At 42.1% G+C, this 21,873-nt stretch overlaps 1 protein-coding gene across 5 annotated transcripts in view; it reads left to right on the top strand.

The window, feature by feature from the left end:
* The window catches only part of LOC120395524 (arylsulfatase H-like), a 44,426-nt gene that overhangs the window by 8,283 nt on the left and 14,270 nt on the right, over nt 1-21,873 (top strand). For 4 of the 5 annotated variants that reach the window (XM_039519989.1, XM_039519986.1, XM_039519987.1 and 1 more), the window contains 9 exons: nt 498-558; nt 1,379-1,513; nt 3,126-3,247; nt 3,459-3,581; nt 4,990-5,413; nt 6,812-6,948; nt 9,521-9,655; nt 17,990-18,152; nt 18,692-18,813. In XM_039519989.1, the coding sequence (XP_039375923.1) occupies nt 536-558; nt 1,379-1,513; nt 3,126-3,247; nt 3,459-3,581; nt 4,990-5,413; nt 6,812-6,948; nt 9,521-9,655; nt 17,990-18,152; nt 18,692-18,813 (1,384 nt within the window). In that variant the 5' untranslated portion in view covers nt 498-535. The remainder of the gene's footprint in view (nt 1-497; nt 559-1,378; nt 1,514-3,125; nt 3,248-3,458; nt 3,582-4,989; nt 5,414-6,811; nt 6,949-9,520; nt 9,656-17,989; nt 18,153-18,691; nt 18,814-21,873) is intronic. The other variant, XM_039519988.1, reaches the window with a different exon arrangement.

Genomic DNA, 21,873 nt, shown 5'->3' with positions numbered 1-21,873 from the left:
GTTTATCATTTAACACACCAAAAAAAAAAAAAAAAAACAGTGAAATCCCAACAAGTAAAATTTCCTTGTGTAAATTCTGCATTTGGCATTTTTTATTCTTCTGTTTGTTTGTTTGTTCATTAGGGTGCTTGTGGGCTCATTGTTGCAAGGTAATGAGCACCTACAACTCCCATGGAAGTCAGTAGGAGCTGAGAACAGTCAACAGCTTGCAGGATTGAGCCCTGTACCGCATAATCTTTGATTGTATTCATGAGCGTTCTTTCATACAAGTAGTGTCTTAGTTTAATGGGACTACGTCTGTAAGTGCTCATGAATTTACGGGTTGCAAAGTCTAGTGCTAACTGTTCAGCATGTCTACATTTTAGCTGAGAACAATGGTAGTGTGACCGTTGTGATGTATGATGGTAATAAGCAGGCATGAGAGCCTTTTATTTATTTATTTATTTATTTATATATATATACACACATCCTATTTTTTTATTTTTATTTTTTTACAGAATTTTGATGTAGTCCAGCTGGTGTGTCAGAAGAAGCCATGAGACACCTGAAACTGCAATGGTAAGAGAAGAAATTAATTAATGGCCCTTTTTTGGCTTTTGAAATTTTGTGTATAAAAATATAGCATGATCTTTAATATATTGAAGTTTTAAAAATATTTAATGTGGGCTCAAAATTGATGCCCATTTAAAACTACTGTCTTGGTCTTGTAAGACCTGGAGGGAAGAACCATTCTCCCTCAGGTCAAGGAACAAAAGTGGAGCCACTGAACAGTAACTGCAACCTTAATTTTACAGTTATCCTTGGAGCTGATGCATTGTTTCTTTGCAGAAGGAGGGCCCACTGGATTTGTGTAGAAATGGAGCCAGCAGAAAAGTCCTTCTCTCTCACCCCAAATGCAACCTGCCTCCATACCACCTCCAAATCCTAGCATTGTGGCTCAAGGGAACCCTACCAGAAATATATTCATGATATGCTGGGGTCCACACCGCTGACTGCATTCTTTGTATTTTCCCACCCTAATACAGTGAATGAAACTGAAGTGGTTCTACTGTGTGAAGATCTCTGCATGAAGAACTGCACACAAGAAGCTATTAGCAACATGCAACAAGAAGTTTTATTAATCTTACAAAACCCATAGAATATTCTATATATGCATGAGCACTACCTTCTGGCACCTTAAATAATTATTTACATATGTATATGTATGTACACACACACACAGATATCTCATAACACTGCGCTTATGGGGTGTGGGAAGCATTTACAATTAATCGGAACCATTGAGGAACCACCTCAGTCTGCACTTACTTTAAAATGAGTCAGAAAGTTACAAATGTCTCCATTAAATAAATCTTTTCTTTTAATTCTCGAATTTCAGGAACTGGCTAGCCATTTTGCTGGTTTCATGCTTAAGGACATATGCATCAAGTGCCTCTAAACCCAATATTTTACTGATGATGGCTGATGATCTTGGTTTGGGGGATGTAGGCTGCTATGGCAATGATACACTAAGGTAAGGTCCTAGACTACAAGGTAAGGTCACATTGTCATGGTCACTGTGGCATGGATTGAGGAGCAGAAATCCATCAAAATGGCCCCAGAATTTTCATCTTGGTGTGTAGTGTTGTCCTCTGGCCTGGTGGGAAATAGTCAAGAAAAAAGTTAGGCATACTTGAGTCAACCAGTATCCCACCATCTCACTGTACATAAGTGCTCTTCATTTTCCTTTGGAGTGTCCTAATGATAACACAGTAGGCTGTGGCTTACAATAGATATGAGAACAGGTTCAAAACTACTTAATATTAGAAAAATAATTAACTAAAGTAACCCTGGGTTTACTTATTTAGGCAGCTGCCTGTCATCTTAGGAGATCATTTTAAATATGTTCTTTTCAGTGTACAGTATATAGAAAATAAATGGGCTACAGTAAGTGTTACGTTGCAAGGGACTTTCTTGGGATGGTTGTTGATTCATTTGCCCAGATGAACATGTGTGCGCACACGCGCGTGCATGTACTCCAAGGCTACATTTGAAATTGGGATTTGACACCAAATGCCAGCTCCAACCACCACAGGTTTAAATGTAATATGTGCATGGAATGATGTCTCCATGTCCATGATATAGTTATCCCAAGATTGACTTGCCCATTTTTATTTAGACATATTAATTGTGTGTGTGTGTGAGAGCGCATAATGGAAGTTCCTGGATGAAAGAGAAATGTCTTGTTATTATAGTAATTATTGTGTGTATTCTGGGTATTTTACACCTTTCTTTCTCCAGCTTTGGCAGCTGCCAAAGAGTTGATGCTGGACCTGATGTGGAATTTGTTTCAGTATGTCAAATCTTATTCTCTTTCTTGAATGGGGTCCAAAGGCTGGTGACGACGTATGTTCACTTTAATATGACAGGCTAGCTTTCTGCCAGGCACAGTACATGCAGCTGTTGTTCTCCTTCTCTTTGAGGAGTTTTCTGATAGATGGTAATCATTTTAATTGCAAAATTGAGATGTTTGTTAAAAGGAAAATGTAATTTTAAAAGTTTAAGAATTGTTTCTGAAGAACTGAGTGGCAGGCACAAGAGACAACTGGATTTTTTTTTTAAAGATTTAATTGTACTATGTGTTTGCAATATCAGTCATATACAGTATATAAAAACAGCCTTAAATCAACAAAATGTTACTCAAGTGACATACTACAAAGTGATAAAACAGAAAAGGACCATTCTTGTATCTTCACTTTTATTTCTGCAATGAAAATGCAAAACATAGTGGTTCCCTTTCTGTGGACAAGGGGAAATAAATCCCTGTATTGTCACATATCCATATCTGGTTCTATATGCCAATACAGTATATCCTTTCTTCATCTGGGATGTACTTCTTGGTTCTTGTTTTTCTTTATTGAACATTATTTATCCAGTGTAACTGTGTTGTGTGTTGTTTTTTTTATTTGAATCAATACCTCTCCCAAATGGACAGTGGTAATGGTAATAGGACTAATATAAACATTTTCTCACTATTTAGTTGTATATAAGGCAGACAGTTTGTAGATTCATCCATGATTAACTTGAACATGCTGCTTTATCTTGGGTGTGTCTCAAATTTGATCAAAGTTTGTTTTTCTTTTTAGGACCCCTAATATTGATCAGCTGGCAAAGGAAGGAGTGAAACTTACTCAGCACATTGCTGCAGCTCCACTTTGCACGCCAAGCAGAGCTGCTTTCCTGACCGGCAGATACCCCATCAGATCAGGTTGGACCTCTCTTTAATGGTTCACTGCTGTCTAAACAGTACAATTTTCTATTGCAATTCCTTTAAATAGATCTTGATTAAATAGACCAGTTCTATGGATTTTGACAGCATATCATTGCATTTTGGTTTTAAGTAAAACATGACCTTCCATTCATTGAAGAGAACAATAGGAAAAGAAACAAGTAATTTATTATTTTGTACTATGCTTTAGGAATGGGATCCAGCACTAACCAGCGTATTCTTTATTGGATTGGTGGCTCGGGAGGGCTCCCTCCAAATGAAACAACTTTTGCCAGAATACTGCAGCAGCAAGGTTATACCACAGCACTTATAGGTACAGTATGCAGAAATTAGCTAGACTACAGCTTCCAATCTATACAACTTCTTAAGCATTGTAACATTTTGAAATATAGTCCATTTACAAAAATCCATAATTTACATATCTGTAAATATGGGTGTACAAAGTAAACTGAAAGCAGAAAAAAGGATCTGGTGAATTCAGTACATAATGTTTTAGGAAACACCCACAGAATATGTATTGACTTCTGAGAGCAGGTGCTTGCCAGACACTACAGTGGTCTTAAACAATTACAGCTCAGTCACTCACCTGCTGCGTGAACTTTTCTATGTTTGTGCATCCTGTATATTACCAGAGCCAAATCTCTTACCAGGACCTTCATGAGCTGTACCTATATTAGGTGAGGCACAAAGTGGGAAGACACTCATTGACTTCACTGGTGGATCAGGCCCCACACAGTGGGCAAAAATTCCACTGAAGTCACTAGGAATTGTCTGAGTAAGAATAGCAGGATTTGTCCTTTTTAAAGAGTACTTTTTTCAAAAAATATTGTTCTAAAAAGTGAAAGACACCTACTGTGTTTTAGGCATACTGAGGGTGAAAATTAACCTTTTTGTACATGGCCAGCACAGGCGGGTGCACCATTTCAGTCTTTTATTAGCTCTTAGTTTGTGGGTTTGAGAGGGACTTAATAATACCGTATATAGGTCTTGTGCTAGCCCTCTTCAAAGGGATGAACATGACTTGGGATAATGCAGACTGGTTCTCGTGTTATACTGTAAAACACAACCAACAGCAGCTAGTAGTACTCAGAGGTCCTTTACCAGTCTTGGAGTCACTGAGCCCATAGTCATAGGCTCTTCTATAACTATGCACTCTTCTGTGTCAACATAACTTAATTGTTATTTACATAGACCATAATTATTAGTATGCTGTAGAATTAGAACACCATTTTTGGAATCGTCTTAAAATAAATTTAGCCAAATAAGGTGGCAGTGCGGGGGCTGAGCGTGTGTAGATCCTGTTACAGATGAATTCCCTCCCAGGAGTGGATGTCACACTAAACTTACAGGCTTTCTGATGTAGCCATCAGCTCCTTCTTGGATCCCAAAGGATCCTCCTTTTTAAAGTAAGGGCTAACTTATAATTTAAGATAACCAGCATCAAAAAAGATGTCCATTCTTGAGCTATTCAGTATGTCTCTCCCCTCATCTGGGTTTTCATCCTAACTGGAACTGGAATTAGTTGAGTTAGATGATGGTAAATTGTTTTTTCTAGTTATTATATGCTTCCACACATAAATTTAATCTCTTCCATCCCTGACCTAGACTCATCTGGTCTGTTTTATATTTTCATTTAGAAGGAGAGCCAAAATTTTGGAATATAGGCAGGGGCACTCAGTGTCAATGATGTATAATTTTAAATCTTTCATTTATATTTTCAGGAAAGTGGCATCAGGGTATGAACTGTGAATCCCACAGTGATCACTGCCATCATCCTTTAAACCACGGCTTTGACTATTTTTATGGCATGCCTTTTAGCCTTGTGAACGAATGCCAAGTTAGAGAAAAGAATTGCTTCAACTCCCGGGTGCAAGCTAAATATTGGCTTTACAGTCAGATAATTGCCCTTACAGTGCTCACTCTTTTGATTGGAAAACTGACCGGCTTATTCTTGGTAAAATGGAAAGCAATCATCTGCTTTGCCTTGTGTGGTTTCCTGTTTTTCATCTCCTGGTTCTCCAGTTATGGATTTGTAAAGTATTGGAACTGTATCCTGATGAGAAACCATGACATTAGTGAACAACCAATGAAGCTAGAGACAGCCACTTCCAATGTACTTAAGGAGGCTGTTTCATTTATTGAACGGTAACCAATATATATCATATTATCCTTTAATATTTAACTATATTGTTACTATAATGTCTCTAATAGTGCAAGTCACCATTGGGTTAGGCAGCTAATGTACTAAGACAACTGCTTATCATACTGACCAGTATTGTTTCCTTGTGTTCCCCTGGCTGACTGTCTCCACCTCTTGCCTCTAATACTTAAACTGTGTGAGCTCCTTGGGGCAGGGACCAACTTTGTTCTGTTTTTACAGCACCCTGCACAATGGGGTCTTGGTCCATGACGGGGGCTCTTAGACAGTACCACATTACAAATAACAACAATTTTAGCTTGATGTCTGTAGGTTAACATTCCTCAAGAAAATAGTCCATAGGCTGAACAGTTTATCAAAAGCAATACTGGATTTTTCCAACTGTATTAGTTCTTTGTAATAGACAGAGCTCTTAATTCTCACCTTGCAAGTATTCTTGTGTGAAATCTGAGCTAACCCATAGTGAATGAGTATCCTTTTCACCAGTGCACAGGGCTTTTGCAGTAAAAATGGCAAAATTCTCCCCTCTGTGCAACATCTTGACTGTGCTCAACCCCCTAAACAGAAATCCCTTTCTCTGTTACAGAGAAAACATCAATCTTTTGGCTGGGAGTTTACACGTTCCTGCTAAAACAAAGATATTTTGTTTATAAATGAAATATTTAGTGTGAAAAATGTTCCATTCCTGCATGCACCTGGAATTTGTTTTTCTTCAATTTTGCTTGTCTGAAACCTCGCAAGCACAGTTGTAAGATGCCATCTGCACCTAACCTAGAACCAGGAAAAAAAGCTCCATTCCTGTTTTCGAACCAAACCCAGGATCTGAACCATTAAGGTAGATCTTTCCCCACAAGAACCCCAAAACTTAAAGGTTGAATCTAAAATTTCTAGTTTTAGCCCCTTGCTAACAAGAATGATTAACTGACCACGTAGACTATGTCTACGCTCCAAGCTAGAGACATGATTCTTCTGCTCATATACACATAGTCACACGAGCTCTCATAGAGCGAGCGCACGTATCAATACAGCGTAGCCATGGCAGCACTGGGGGGCGGCAACAGAGGCACAGTTTCCAGTGGATTTGTGCTTGGCACAGTTCAGCCATGCTTCTACTGCCGCTGCCTGTGCTACCGTGTCTACACTTCTATTTAGCCTCATGCTAGCTTGATGAGGTAGTGCGAGTATGTGTACAAAACCGGGCATATCACACCCCTAGCTCAGAGTGCAGACGTAGCCTAACATGTGAAACTGAATAAACACCAAGCAATATATTTCAAGGCCATTTGTTTGGTGGGGGTGGGGATTATTTTTTCAACTAAAACTTTTTTTTTTTTTTGTCCCTGAGACAGTGACAGATTTTTTTTATTTTTTGTTTTTGTTTTTAGAAACAAGCAAGGCCCATTCCTCCTCTTCGTTTCCTTTTTACATGTCCACACACCCCTCGTCACCAAAGAGACGTTTCTTGGGAAGAGTAGACATGGTTTATATGGAGATAATGTAGAGGAGATGGACTGGATGGTGGGTAAGTGGTGTGTGGTGGCTGTGTTTTTTTTTTTTTAAATGAGACTGACTTTAAATAAATAAATTTTTTTTGTCTAAAAAAAAATTAAAAGGCATGGTAGGTACCATTATAATTTACAACAACAAATAGATTTTTAACTGCCTGAAGCAGGTCTCTACAATATACAGATGTGCCAGAGGACCAGGACCTTGTACACTGCCCCTTGCTTTAAACATGTATATGTCATTCTTAGGAAGCAAATAGAAGCAGTTGTTGTGGAGTATATTTCTTTTAATTAAAACTCTATTCTGTGTAGTGCTGTGATAGTTAGAGAGAAGTATAATGTAATCAAATTGTAGAATACAAACACTGTATTACATCTGGCCTCAAAGAATGCCTTTAACATACGTTTAATTCAGCATGGTTCAGACATGACAGTTGTCAGCGTAAAATTGAACGTGCACAGTGTACTCAGATTCATAGATTCTAGGACTGGAAGGGACCTCAAGAGGTCATCTCATGGCAGGACCAAATACTGTCTAGACCATCCCTAGGGGCTGCGGGAAGCTGCAGCCAGCACGTCCCGCGCCGCTTTCGGCAGTCCCCATTGGCCTGGAGCGGTGAACCATGGCCAGTGGGAGACGCGATCGGCTGAACCTGCGGATGCAGCAGGTAAACAAACTGGCCCAGCCCGTCAGGGGGCTTACCCTGGCAGGCTGCGTGCCAAATGTTGCCGATCCCTGCTTTAATGTATTTATCCCCACAACACCCCTCTGAGGTAGGGAATTGTGATCTAGTGCCTAGGGCACTGGATTGGGACTCGGTGACTTGGGTACAGTTCCCGCCTCTGCCGCTAGCTGACTGGGTACCCTTCAGCAAATGACTTCCCCGCTCGGTGCCTCAGTTTACCCATCTGTAAAATGGGATTAATGACACTGATTGCAAGAAGCCTTGATATCTACGGATAAAAAGTTCTATATTAGACTTAGGTATTAATAATCATTATAATTATCACAATTTTACAGCTGGGGAACTAAGACTGAAAGGCTAAATAATCAAGGTCACGCAGGAAATTTGTGGAGGAGCATAGACTAGGTTAGTGCCCTAACCACTAGACCATCCTTCCTTTTGATGCACTTGAGCTGTTGCTCCTCGTCTGTAGCCACAGGAAGCACCTATTGCCAGTGAGTTTCCTAAATACTGGGCTAAAAGTTATGAGGTCAGACCTGCTCCCCAGCTTTTTGTAAAAACAGCATAGGTGCTTGTCTCAGATCCTAGCAAGTGCTCCCTGCTGGCCATCCACTAGGACTGCTGTGAGGGGAGTCCAAGCCTCTGTGCTCTGGATCCACAGGGTGTTAAGCTTCTGGAGCCTCAGCAAGCTGCTGCACTGTTCCTCCCTTGGCCAGGGCACTGACTCTCTGTCTGCTACCCCTTCTTGGAAATGGGCCCTAGGACAGGTGGGCTGAAGAGCTCCCTCAGGACCAGCACTTTGACCTGAAATACCCCTCTTAAACACACCTCTCCTAAAACTCCACCCCAAGATGTGAAGCTTCTGAAACTCTCTCAGGGGCGGCCAGTTGTGGTGAAGCATTCAACCTGCGCGCGCGCACACACACACGCTATGTACAGTCTAAAACCTTTATGCTCTTCTATACTTAATTATGCAAAGCACAGGAGAGTACAGAGCATTTAAAACAACAAACACTAAACCCATATTTAATTCCCTTACCATGCCAGGGCATGCTTTGAGCGGGTCTCTGAGTTCCTGCTGTGGTCCAGAGCTCTTGAGGCTACCTAGGTTCAGGACAGTGGGCAGTGCCCACCCTCCCAATGGGGCTGCTACTTACTATGTGACCCTCTCTCTCTCCTGGCCAGGAGAAAATGGACTGCTGCCCTGAGCAGACCAACTTCAGCCCTCTTCTCCCACCCCCTTTTTTTTTTAAACCAGTCTTTTGTCCAAAGGGAATAAATTTCCAGCAATTGGATACTTAAGAGTCAACTGCCCTCTATTGTTGTTTTGCCACCAGCTTTTGGAATGTTCAACCCAACATGGAGACAGACCATAGAAAAGGCAAATGTTTGAACATTGAAAGTGGAGTGTGCCGCTGACATAGATACTAGCGTTCATAATTTTACACAGAATTAATAAATTGTACAGACCTATTCTCAAATCATCACAGTGCTGCATCCCATGAGAGGGTTTGCAGCTCAGAATTCCAAGCAGAGGGAGGTGCCTCCCTGCAGCCCAGACTTAGGTGCCCAACTTGCCAAGTGGGGCAGGGTTTAGAACATACCTCTTACCTTGGTATCTCCCATTGACTAGTTTAGGTGGGGAACCACTAGCATACTGGGCTTCTGTGGTTCCCATTCTGAAGTGCCCTTTTCCCCCATTCATTCTATATGGAGCCTAGGTGCCCAACATGATGAATCCCAGTGATTTTCTACATGCTTAAAAGTTAGGTGTGGTGACACTCAGCATCACCACGCCTAAGTTCCTTTGTGGATCTAACCCACACTGACTTCACTGGACTCTGGATCAGGTCCTTAATGACACATGTTTCTCACTACTGAATAGCACTATTTTTCTTTATAGGCAGAATTCTGGATGCTATTGACAAAGCAGGATTGAAGAATAACACATTCACTTATTTCACATCTGACCATGGAGGACACTTGGAGGCTCAGAAACAAAATGCCCAATTAGGTGGTTGGAATGGAATATACAAAGGTGAGAACACTGTAGACTGTCTGTGGGACCTTCTTTTAAGAAAGAAGATGCTATAAATATTTCCAGGTTGAATATATTTATAAAAAGTTGTATTCTGCTTGATCATGGAGCTCAGAATGGAAACTATTTGGGTTTTAGTTGCCTATCTCCAAACTCACCAGCATCTATACTTGTATAACAATACTTTGATATCTGAGCACCAGTCTTCAATGTATTTATCTGCAACATCCCTATGAGGTAAGAAAGTACTGTCATCCCCACATATGGATGGGGAACTAAGGCACAGAGAGGCTAGTGTGCCTACTGAAATAGGAAGTCTTGGCAGAGCAAGGACTTAAATCCCTATCTCCAAAGCCCTGGGGTAGTGCCCTAACCACTGGACCATCCTTCCTCTCTTCCATGCTAATAATTCTATACCAATAAATGCAACTGGATAATGGCATGGAACATATGTTTATAAAATTTGTAGATGACACTGTTGTGGAAAATTGACCACATGGTTGATTTTGGATCAGACCGCCTGAAGCTCCTTCATTTTATACGAACATATATGCAAGGAGAGTCAGCATGGCCCAGGCAAGGTGGCAAGCTGCTCTGCTCTCCATAAATTTCTACCCAGCTTATAAAGGTTAAAACCACAGACAAACTACACATACTTCCATATTAATTACCTTATTTGGAATACATTGCAAAATTAATTTAGGACAAAAGCAAAAACAAGCATCTTGCCCACTAGCCCCACTCCTGTTACTCACTGTCTGTTCTTTTGTGGTCAGCGACCTTTCTAACACTGTTGTGGTTATATATTTAATAAACCTGGCTATTGCAAATTATGCTACTTGAGGACTTTATCACTCTGCCTCCTCATGCCCTTTATACGCACAAAGCCATTGTTCCGTTTTGGGAACCTTTCACTGTGACTCCTTTTACCCCTTGACACACAGAAGCAACTTTCCATCACTCTGTCCCCCTCCTCTCTGCCCCTTGTAGACAGACAAGCTGAACCAAAGTTCAACACAGCCTAGAAACAAGCTTATCCAAAGTTTAGGCCTAAAAGCCTGGCCAAAGTTGTAAGCTCACCATATTTTCTCTCACAACACCAAGCTGGGAGGGGTTGCAAGTGCTTTGGAGAACTGGATCATAAGAACGGCCGTACCGGGTCAGACCAAAGGTCCATCTAGACCAGTATCCTGTCTACCGACAGTGGCCAATGCCAGGTGCCCCAGAGGGAGTGGACCTAACAGGAAATGATCAAGTGATCTCTCTCCTGCCATCCATCTCCATCCTATGACAAACAGAGGCTAGGGATTAGAATTCACAGTAATCTTGACAAATTAGAGAATTGATCTGAAATCAACAAGATTAAATTCTATAAATACATGTAAAAAGTACTTCACTGAGGAAGGAAAAATTAAATGTGCAAATACAAAATGGGCAGTAATTGGCTAGTACCACTGAAGAGGATCTGGGGGTTACAGAGCAGTGCTTCTCAAACAGGGATACATTTACTAATCCACTAATTCACTAACTTTAAAAGGCTCCTTCAAAGTGTCCTCACTAAAAACATAGGAACAAGCTTTTAAAAAGTTTCTTAGTAAGGGTTTGTGGGTTTAGGCCTGGGTGCTTCTGTGAATTTTTTTTTTTTAATTGGAACATACAAAAGGGATGTGCCTTCATATAGGGTTGTCTTTTCAAGTGTTTATTCCTTTAAAAGACTTTCACCTCTATTTGTTTAAAAAGTGGGGGAAGAAACAAACTTCTTCTCTCTGATCCACTGGTTTACAAAATAAGGGGAATATAAACTGTCTGTTACTAAAACCCTGTGGTTTTAAACGTGGGGTGCTTCTATGTGCTCTTTTTTTATTGAAACACTCCTGTAACTAAATGGATGTGTTTTCATATAGACTTGCCTTTTCATGTAATTATAAAGCAGAGCTTTATTCCTTTACAAAACTTAATGTAACTTGCATTTGTTAAAAAGTTTCAGAAAGAAGCAGCCTTCTTATCTTTAATCCACTAACTCAGACGCTGTTTTTGCTAACACAGGCTTTGCTCCTGCTTCATGTTATCCTTATTAAAAAATGATTCACGTTAGTCTAAAACATAGGGAAAAACTTAAAATATTTTTCTTAACCTAGCCTGATAGTTAATAGTTTAAATGAGTTTTTTTGTTTTTGTTTTTTTTAAGCCACCTTTTATAGTTTTTACCACGTGTTTACTAAACAGGCTCTGCCTCAGTAAATTCCCCTTTTAAACCTAGTTTTCAATATTAATGTTTAAATGCTCTTTTTTAACTTACCCTTATATTTAATACACCTTTTACATTTATTTCAAAATTTTCTATTCTTCAATAACCTGCCAAAATAGGCCTTTAAAATCATTTGTCTCTCCTTACTCAAACTCACTAAAAATCTTTTTTTCTTTAATAACTTGCCTCTCTCTTCTTTCAAACTAGCCCTCTAAAAACAAAAATCTCCTTTTTTCTTAAGTTCTCTTTTTTCTTTAATAACCTACCAAACTAACCTTTTTAAAAGCATCTCTCCTTACTCAACTTCACCAAAAAACCTTTCTTTCCTTTTTTCCTCTAAAGCAGGACTGCACAACTTGTAAAGCAGCAAGGGCCATATTACTCCAAAGAAAACAGCTGAGGGTCCAACCCCCCCCCCAAAAAAAACCCCTCCCCCAGCGCCACTCCCCCCCCAAAAAACACACACACACACACACACACACACACACCACTGCCCGCCTTGCAGAAACAAACCCTCCTTCCCCAGTGCCGCCCTGCCGAAACAGCAGTTTTGAACCTTGAAAATATGCTATAGTGGGCCCCTATGGTAATATAATTAAGGTAAAAGAAAAATGTCTTTTTGCTAGAAGTAGAATAAGATCTTCTCCCCCAGTTTGTAATCAATTGCCCTGTTGTGTGAATGAGGAAGGCGTGGAAGGCAGGCAGGCATCTCCAGACAGCTGCAACCCTTGGAGAGGGGATGGGAGCCAGACCAAGGACAATCAAACTTGTCAAGTGGGCTGACTAGAGAAGAGCAGAAAGACATACTGGCGGCCTCGGGGGTTAGAAACAAGCACCTTCCTTTGGGAACACCCTCTTTGCAGCATTGAGACAACCCCCAGCCCAGCAAAAAGAACCAATTTTTATGAGACAAGATCAGTAGAACAGGTCAGCTACCAGCTCACCTCTCACCTTCTCACCCCCCTCCCAAGTATAAAGCCCCCCCTCCGCCACTGCCCGCCTGCTCAGCTCATCATCTTCCCCCCCCCAGCTTGCCTACTCACCCACCGCTGCCCACTCCCCTCCTCAGCCCCCCACCCTCTTGCCACTGCCTGCTTGCTTGGCTCGTCATCCCCCCCCCACACACACCCCTGGATCGCCTACTCACCCCCGCCTCCCCCTTGCCTCCTCAGCCCCCTCCCCTGCCGCCGGCTCACCTGCCCCCACCACTGCCTGCCCGCTCGGCTCATCATCCCCCTAACCCCCCGGCTCACCTACTCGGCCCCCCGCCCACCTGTGGGCCGCAGGTTGTGCAGGCCTGCTCTAAACCTTAACCCAAACTTTCTTTTTTTAATCTTTAAACTCTCACTCTATTCTTTCAACCTTTTTCTCTAAATGTATCAAAACACAAACGCACAACACTCCCCCGATTCAAACATAACAATTTTTCAAAATGGCCAATGGGGCCAAACTTTGGCGCCAACGGAAACGGGGATAAAGGGCGGGACATAAGCCCTAAATGGGACATTAAAACCTGTCAAAAAATACATGGTGATGAATACTATCGAGGGCTATACTACTTGAGAGTAAACTTGTGTGTCTCATCCTTCCCTTGCACTCATGCATCCTTTATCCAAAATATGCATTTGGCACTGAAGTTAAATACGTGTTAACAAAATCAGAAAAAACAGTTTTTTAAAGGGGTGATTTAAAATCCCTTCCCCTCTCCATTGCTCAATTTTAACAAGGAGTCCAGTGGCACCTTAAAGACTAACAGATTTATTTGGGCATAAGCTTTCCTGGGTAAAAAACCCCACTTCTTCAGATGCGTGGAGTGAAAATTACAGATTCAGGAATAAATATACTGACATATGAAGAGAAGGGAGCGGAGAACCCTCTGGAGAACCAGTGTTGACAGGCCCAATTCAGTCAGGGTTCATGTGGTCCACTCCCAATAACTGATGAGATGTCAGTTCCAAGAGAGGGAAAACTACTTTTGTAGTGAGCCAACCACTCCCAGTCCCTATTCAAGCCCAAATTAATGGTGTTACATTTGAAAATGAATTGTAGCTCTGCAGTTTCTCTCTGAAGTCTATTTCTGAATTTTTTTGTTGAAGCTTGGCTACTTTTAAATCTGTAATAGAATGTCCTGGGAGATTGAAGTCTTCCCATACTGGCTTTTGTATGTTACCATTCCCGATGTCTAATTTGTGTCCATTTATTCTTTTACATAGAGAATGTCCGGTTTGGCCAATGTACATGGCAGAGGGGCATTGCTGGCACATGATGGCATATATCACATTAGTAGATGTGCAGGTGAATGAGCCCCTGACGGTGTGGCTGATGTGATTGGATCCTCTGATGGTGTTGCTAGAGTAGATATGGGGACAGAGTAGGCAACGGGGTTTGTTACAGGGATTGATTCCTAGGTCAGTGTTTCTGTTGTGTGGTGTGTAGTTGCTGGTGAGTTTGCTTCAGGTTGTGCGGCTGTCTGTAAGCAAGACCTGGCCTGCCTCCCAAGAACTCTAAGAGTGATGGATCATTTTCCAGGATAGGTTGTAAATTGTTTGATGTGCTGAAGAGGTTTTAGCTGGGGGCTGTACATGATGGCCAGTTGTGTTCTGTTCTCAATTTTCTGTCTCTTGACTATTGTCTTGTGATGGTATCATGTCACTAGTTCTCCTGTTGTCGTAGGCCAGGGATCAGCAACCTTTGGCACGCGGCCCACCAACGTAAGCACTCTGGCGGGCCAGGCTGGTTTGTTTACCTGCGCGTCCATAGGTTGGACCAATCACGGCTCCCACTGGCTGCAGTTCACCACTCCAGGCCAATGGGGGCAGCGGGAAGCGATGCAGGCTGCGGGATGTGCCGGCCACCCTTTTCCGCCATTGCCATTGGCCTGGAGCAGTGAACCGCGGCCAGTGGGAGCCGCGATTGGCTGAACCTGCGGTCACGGATTAACTAACTGGCCTGGCCCACCAGGGTGCTTACCCTGGCGAGCCAGGGGCCAAAGAGAGCCTATGACAGGGATCAGCAATATCTGTACTGGTATTTGTCCTCCTGTTGTAATTGATTGCCAATATCTTGTTAGGGGACTGTAAATGCTAATCTAGATGCAAACATTTGCAAAGTATCAGGACATGGTGGCTCAGCCTCAGGCAAACCACAAAATTTTGTGCCCCAGAACAAACATTTTGTGGAGAGCCTGTTATAAAACAATTAGTATTTAGATCAATTAGCTCAGATTATAACAGGACCACCAATTCTAGTCTAGACAAAGCCAAAGCATGAGTCCCCCAGGACCTGGATTTTTAATATAAAAGGAGGAAACATAAATGTGTCTTCCCTCACAAAAAAAACACATAGGCCCCCAAATCTTCATGCCTTCTTTACACATCAGCAGACGATCAAACACAGGCACAGTCTCAGTTATTGCCCCTTTACAGATCACCTTTTAAAAAATGAAATTATCCGTTACATTCCTAATTCCCAAAAATCAAGGTAACTGCCGACTTTGTAGGGCTGAAAGACTGGATCTGGATGTGAAAATTTGTCCCTTTCTTCAGTAGCAACTACAGAACAGAGTGCTGGGAGCACAACAGAATAGGTTAGAGTAAGAGAAAGCTGATAGGTAAGAGGTCCTCAAAAAAATCTTGTCTTGGAAATAGCTACCGGGTTTGTTTAGTAGTAAAGATTTTTAGGTCGTTTAAGTGAGATACCGTCCCACTAAAATAATCATGTAGCATCCAAATTTTACACATACTTGGGGCTCAAACTATGGCTCTGATCCTGATATTTCTCTCTCAGGATCAATCATGGATAATTTCCATCACCCACTTCCCTTTTGGGGAAGCAATAATTAAAAAAACTCTTCAGGGGCTGAGGTAAGATTTATGGATCAAATGACCTAAATTTGCACAAGAGATTCTCAATATGCATCCTCCCCCTGTATTATGAGCTTCTTTTAATTTTAAGCAGCAGAGAGTCCTGTGGCACCTTATAGACTAACAGACGTATTGGAGCACGCGCTTTCGTGGGTGAATACCCACTTCAACATGCATCCGATAAAGTGGGTATTCACCCGCGAAAGCTCATGCTCCAATACGTCTGTTACTCTATAAGGTGCCACAGGACTTTTTGTTGCTTTTTCTCACCATGTTATTACAAGAAAGATACAACAGAAACAGAAGGGGTTCAAAGAGAGACAATGACTGAAGAATGGAGAGATTGCGGTATAACAAATGAAGAAATTAGGGCCATTACATTTAAAAAATAATGAGTCAGACTGGACATGATATCGATATAAAAATAATAAATGGTTGGGAGAATATACATTGGGTGTTCCTATTTATCCTCTCTCATAACAGAACTACAGTGGAGCATCCAATGAAACTGAAACACAACAAATTGAAAGCAGATTAAAAGACAAAGTTTTTAGCCTAATGCATAAGCAAGCCATGGAACTCATTGTCATTATAAGTCATCATTATGGCTAAGAGCTTTGTATAATTAAAAAAAAGGGATAAAACACTTTTATGGACAAGGAGAAATCTACTATTACATTAGATAGGATTTTTTAAAAATTAGAACAGATATGGACCCTAATGCTTCAGAGCACGGTCAAAGACACTTCTGCTATGGACAGGTTATTCCATCATTGTCCACTAAAAGGTTCTCATACCTTCCTGTCAACTTGTCAAGCATAAAATTCTGCCCGCTGTCCTCAGCCCACTGGTTTACTGGCCAAACTAGCATGTTAACCTTGATTTCACATGTCTGTTTCCTGTGATACTTTTCATAAGTGTCTGGCTGGCTCGCCACATGGTGGTAGGCATAAAAGAGCAGAGCAAGTTTGTTTGGGTACCTGAACTCCATATTTTCATACTTTACAATGTTTGTTTTTTTAACTTAACTTTGAATTTCCCGAGTACCAGGGTTTTGGTTTTAAACTAAATTATTTTATTAAGGTCCTCCACTGCAGTTATTTAATACATATTTATAATCTTCTGTGTAGCTCAAAAGTGTTTTTTTTTTCCCTCCCTGGGAATTATTTAGCATTCTCTTTGGTTTTCACTTTGAAATGCCATTAAAAGTAGTGAATATTTTGAGTTAAAAGAGAGCCAGTTCATTGTGATGCCTGGGGATCGGCGTGGAATTGAGCGATGATTAGAAGAATAGAGAGGGAGCTCAAAGAGAGGCCATACAGACTACATTCAAGGACATTGCAACACGACTGTAGATAGCCTCACAGAGTCTCGTTTGCTGCAGAATATTTGCAGAGTCCCCTTTGGGGCTCTGCAATACTTCATATTCCTACATAGCACACTTCCTTCTAGAATTGTCTCAGAGCATCCCTGTAGTTGTAGATTAGTTTGTGGAGTCCTTGAAGACTGTCAACTGTCTTCTAGAGTCTCCTGCTGCGTCTATGAACCATTTTGCTAGGCTCCCTCTACTTCTGGTTGGAACTGCCTGATGAGCCCTTTGTATCCCACAGTTGCTTCCCTGAGAGTCATACGGGATTTTAATCTCTCTTCTATTGACTTTGTGTTTGTTCTATCAGATCTTGGAAATCAAGGAGCCCTCTGCTGTGGTTAATTTACATTTAAATCACAAAATTCCACACTAATGTTGCAGATCTGAATTTTGTTTATTTTGGAGGTTAAGAATAGAATTGTCCCTCATGCCTCACAACCATGAATTGCCCTAGCAGCCATAGGAGAAAATGGCCTAATATAAAGATGGTAGTAGTATTCAGCTGGGAAGAGCAAAGTTAGCACTGCGTTTAACCTTGGCTTTCTTTGCTCTCCTAGATTTAGTGAGATTTATTTTCATTTAAAGAGTGTTTGAATATGGGGGGAGGGATAGCTCAGTGGTTTGAGCACTGGTCTGCTAAAAGCATTGCCAAGGGTTGTGAGTTCAATCCTCAAGGGGGCCATTTGGGGCAAAAATCTTGGGATTGGTCCTGCCTTGAGCAGGGGGTTGCACTGCATGGCCTCCTGGGGTTCCTTCCAAGCCTGATATTCTATGATTCTAATCTGTAAATTCACAATAACTTGAGTCCCTGCCCTAATGACTCATTACTTGTGGTACCATTTCTCTTACAACAGGTGGAAAAGCCATGGGAGGCTGGGAAGGAGGGATCCGTGTGCCAGGGATATTTAGATGGCCGGGAGTATTGCCTGCAGATACAGTTATTGATGAACCTACAAGTCTTATGGACATTTATCCCACAGTGGCTCACCTGGCTGCAGGGATAATGCCTCAGGACAGGTATAGAGGCTGTTTCATAAACCATATTTGCTCCATTTCAGTTGAAATGAAAAGATTTGATATTGCACATCCTGATATACAGTTGTTTGTTTTTAAAGGGACATTGTCAGGTTAGAAGTCATACAGTTTTAAAAAACAAATGTCCTTATCTTTCCTCCTGCTTAGCTCTACCCATCCTGTCACTTTTAGCCCCAGCGGTTAGGGTACTCACCCAAGAGTTAGGAGACCCAGGTTCAAATCTTTGCTCTGGAACAGACCAAAAATAGAATGTCACTTCCCTAAAAAGTCTGATTGGTGTGTGGGTGGTTCTTTTTGTTTTGTTTTTGTTTTGTTTTTTGTTTGTTTGTTTTCCAGAACTGCCACTGAACTGAAAAATCAGTTGCTCAAGTCTCTATAGCTGTGGAATCATATGTAATTTTAAATGCTTGCATTTCCTGATTCAAATGGTAGCTTGTTTAAGAATTGTCATTTGCAATGAGTACTGACTGCACAATGTACTCACCCCAGTTTGGTGACTTCCATTATCTCCCTCACATTAGGGTGATCGATGGGCGAAACCTGATGCCTTTACTGCAGGGAAAAGTTCAGCATTCGGAGCATGAGTTCATGTTTCACTATTGTGGGCTATATTTACATGCAGTACGGTGGCACCAAAAGGACAGTGAGTATAAATATTTCCCCCACAACAGGTGATGATTAATATGTAAACAAAGTCGAATGGGCTCTACCCTGACATCTGGTCATGAGTTGTGAAAAAGGACTTCAGGGGGTGATCTCGTTTGCATGGGCACACCCACCATGCCTAGCATGATGGGACTGCTTGCCCAAATTGGCTGCTGTGGGCTCTCCAGTCTCTTTGTTATTGGGGCAGGAGTAATAACGTGGTGTTATCCTGGTTATGTGACTCAAGGACAGTAGAACTGTACTTGGCATTTTATGATGGAGGGACTCGCCCTCAACTAAGTAGCACTTGCTAGGAAAGGGACATGGGTTCCAATTCCCAGTGAGTGGAGAGATGCTGGGGACAGGTTTTTGTGCCTGGCAGTATGGACCCCCAAAACATCACTTTGATGTCACCTCTCTCCACTGTGTAATAATAGGGCTAATTTTGACTCCATTAGGAGTCTTGTTACATGCTGCAGATACTAATACCTCCTTTGGGCTAGTGGTGCATCAGCACTGAGGCTCCCCTACTACCAGCTGAAATCACTGAAGAGCTGAGGTCACTGAGAGCTGTGTTAAGGGGGGCTTGAAGATATATTGGTGAGCGGCTAGCAGGATGGCTGGCAGAGAGGAGTGGCTCGCAATGAAGACTGCAGAAGAACCCCACAGAGAGGCATGGCAATCAGCCATTGACATGAGCAGTGAAGCATGTAGGGTGCCCCCATACCTCCCACCTTTCACCCAGGCTCCTGTCAACTCAGCCTGGCAGAAGGGTTACAAATAGTTCTGCTTGGCCTTCAGAGCTATGAAACCGTGAAACAACTGGTAAGTAAACGTATAGGGGTGTGTGTGTGTGTGTGTGTACATTATATATTTAAAAAAAAATCCAAAACAATATGCTCTACTGCACATGCTTGGGTCCCAGGGGAGAGGACAAGAGGATAAACACATGACAGATATGGGCTGCGGGTACCAGAGGCTGGGGGAGGCTGTGCCTCTCCAAAAAGCCAGGCATAGCCCCATCCACACACTGCCCCCAAGCACCCCTCCTGCTTCCCGCCCGCTCAACATGTGGAAGTGCGGCTCCTCCAGTCCCCCTGTGCGGTGGCCCTGGCGCTCCGGGGCTGGGGGGACTGCAGCCAAGGCCGCCCACCCTCCTGGCGCTCCTGAGCTAGGGGGGCTAGTCTGGGGTGGGGGCCAGTGGCTGTGGTGGGAGGCAGTCGGAAGGGGCAGAGCCTCAGGCAGAAGGGGCAGGGCGAGGGGCTAGACTCCCCTATTCTGCAGGTCACATGCCACCCATGAAGACAGATCCTAATCACACCGCTTATTGCGCTACTAGAAGGTGTTCAGTGATGAATGCAGTACAAAAACCTATACAGGAGAGAATAGGTAAAAATATTTGGGGTGACCTGTTATCCTGATACCACACCTCTGAAAGTTTTAGTGTGGCTGAGTTGGTATCTCTCACACTTTCTCCTGATACAAAATAGTGTGATTTGTGGCTATTACTGAGGGTTGGATTTTTAAAGGTAAATTTAGGCACCTAAAGACTCAAATAGGACCTTTAGTGGGATTTTCAAAATCCCACTAGTGTCTATCTACATCTTTAGATGACTAAGTACCTTTAAAAATCTGGCCTTTGGCCTACAGTAATAGAAGGTGCTGCCTCATTACAGCCAGTGCTTTTATTGCTCCAGCTGCAAAAGCATCAGGAGAGCTACCAACAGAGTGATCATGGATACAGCCTATTTTTTTTAAGCTAAAGAAGTTATTTTCTTTTTTTTCCAAGAGTTCCATTTTCTCTGTTTGACTGGGTTTTCCCTTTATAAGGCTCAGCTGTGAAACATCTATCTTCAATTAGGCTAATTGACAGCAGCTGTAATGCATTTCTTAATTATGACTTAACTCCAAAACCCTAAAACAAACAAACAAACTTCCTTGCTGATATATTCTTAAAGATGTCGAGTTCCCCTAAGAAAAGGAGATCTGGGAGCTAGGAATTCCTGAGTTCTAATTCCTGCACTGACACAGATTCCCCTACCTGCATACAGTATAGTGTCAGAATCCATGCATGAGTGGTTATAGGAAATCCATGTTTCTCACTCCTGATGTCTGAGTTAAAGGCGAAAGGTGATGGAGGAAAAAGGGACGGTCTCCTCATTTAAGCACTATCTCTAAGACCTTGAGCCAATCACTTAACATTTCTGCCTTAGTTTCCCCATCTCTGAAATGGAGGTAATAATTTTTAAGTTCTTCACAGGGGTATTGTGAGGCTTAATTAGTTACTGTTTGTAAAGCCAAAAAGTTGATCTATGCCTCTAAACATTTCTCATAAATCTTTAATACATTTTGAGCAGAATATATCAACTATTGTATCTATCATATTTTGTACATGTGTGGCCCCATCACCGTAGTATCTGAGCACCTCAGAATCTTTAGGGTATTTATCCTCACTACACCTTTGAGGTAGGGAAGTGCTATTATTCCCATTGCACAGATAGAAAACTGAGTCACAGAAGGTGACTAGGAACAGGTTTTTTCAAGGTGTTAAGATGTTGCTTGTTCATTGTTGTGAAGCCTATGGGCCAGATCCTGAAAGGTATTTAGGTGCCTATCTGCCTCTTTAGGTGCCCAAGCCCACTACTTAGATGCCACTGACATTTTCAAAGCTGCTTCTTAGCTGCCACCTATTCCCAGAAGTGTCTAAATCCCCCAGGCACCTAAAATTTCCCACCAGTCAGCATTTGCAGAAGCCACCTAAGCCCTGACACCATGTTACAGCTAATAAGCTGCTCTGATCCCTCACTCAAGCCAAAGCCCTGATGGCCACAAAGGTAAGGAGAATTGTCTGTATCGTCAGTGAGGTCCAATCCCTGTAGTTGTACTCTGAGCGCACTGAAATCTTGATGCCTGTCAGGCCCTGCTGCAGGAGGGCTAGGTGCAGGCCACTGGTGGAGTGAGGCAGCACAGCACCCACACAACAGACAGCCATGGACAAAGAGAAAATAGGGCAAAGCATGAGAGAGGCATTGAGTGTGCAAGAAAGAGGGACAGTTTG

This window comes from Mauremys reevesii, linkage group 1 (assembly GCF_016161935.1).
Source record: "Mauremys reevesii isolate NIE-2019 linkage group 1, ASM1616193v1, whole genome shotgun sequence".
NCBI classification, from domain to species: Eukaryota; Metazoa; Chordata; order Testudines; family Geoemydidae; genus Mauremys; species Mauremys reevesii.
The sequence above is the reverse complement of the archived record's forward strand: the minus strand, read 5'-3'. Positions and strand labels throughout refer to the sequence as shown.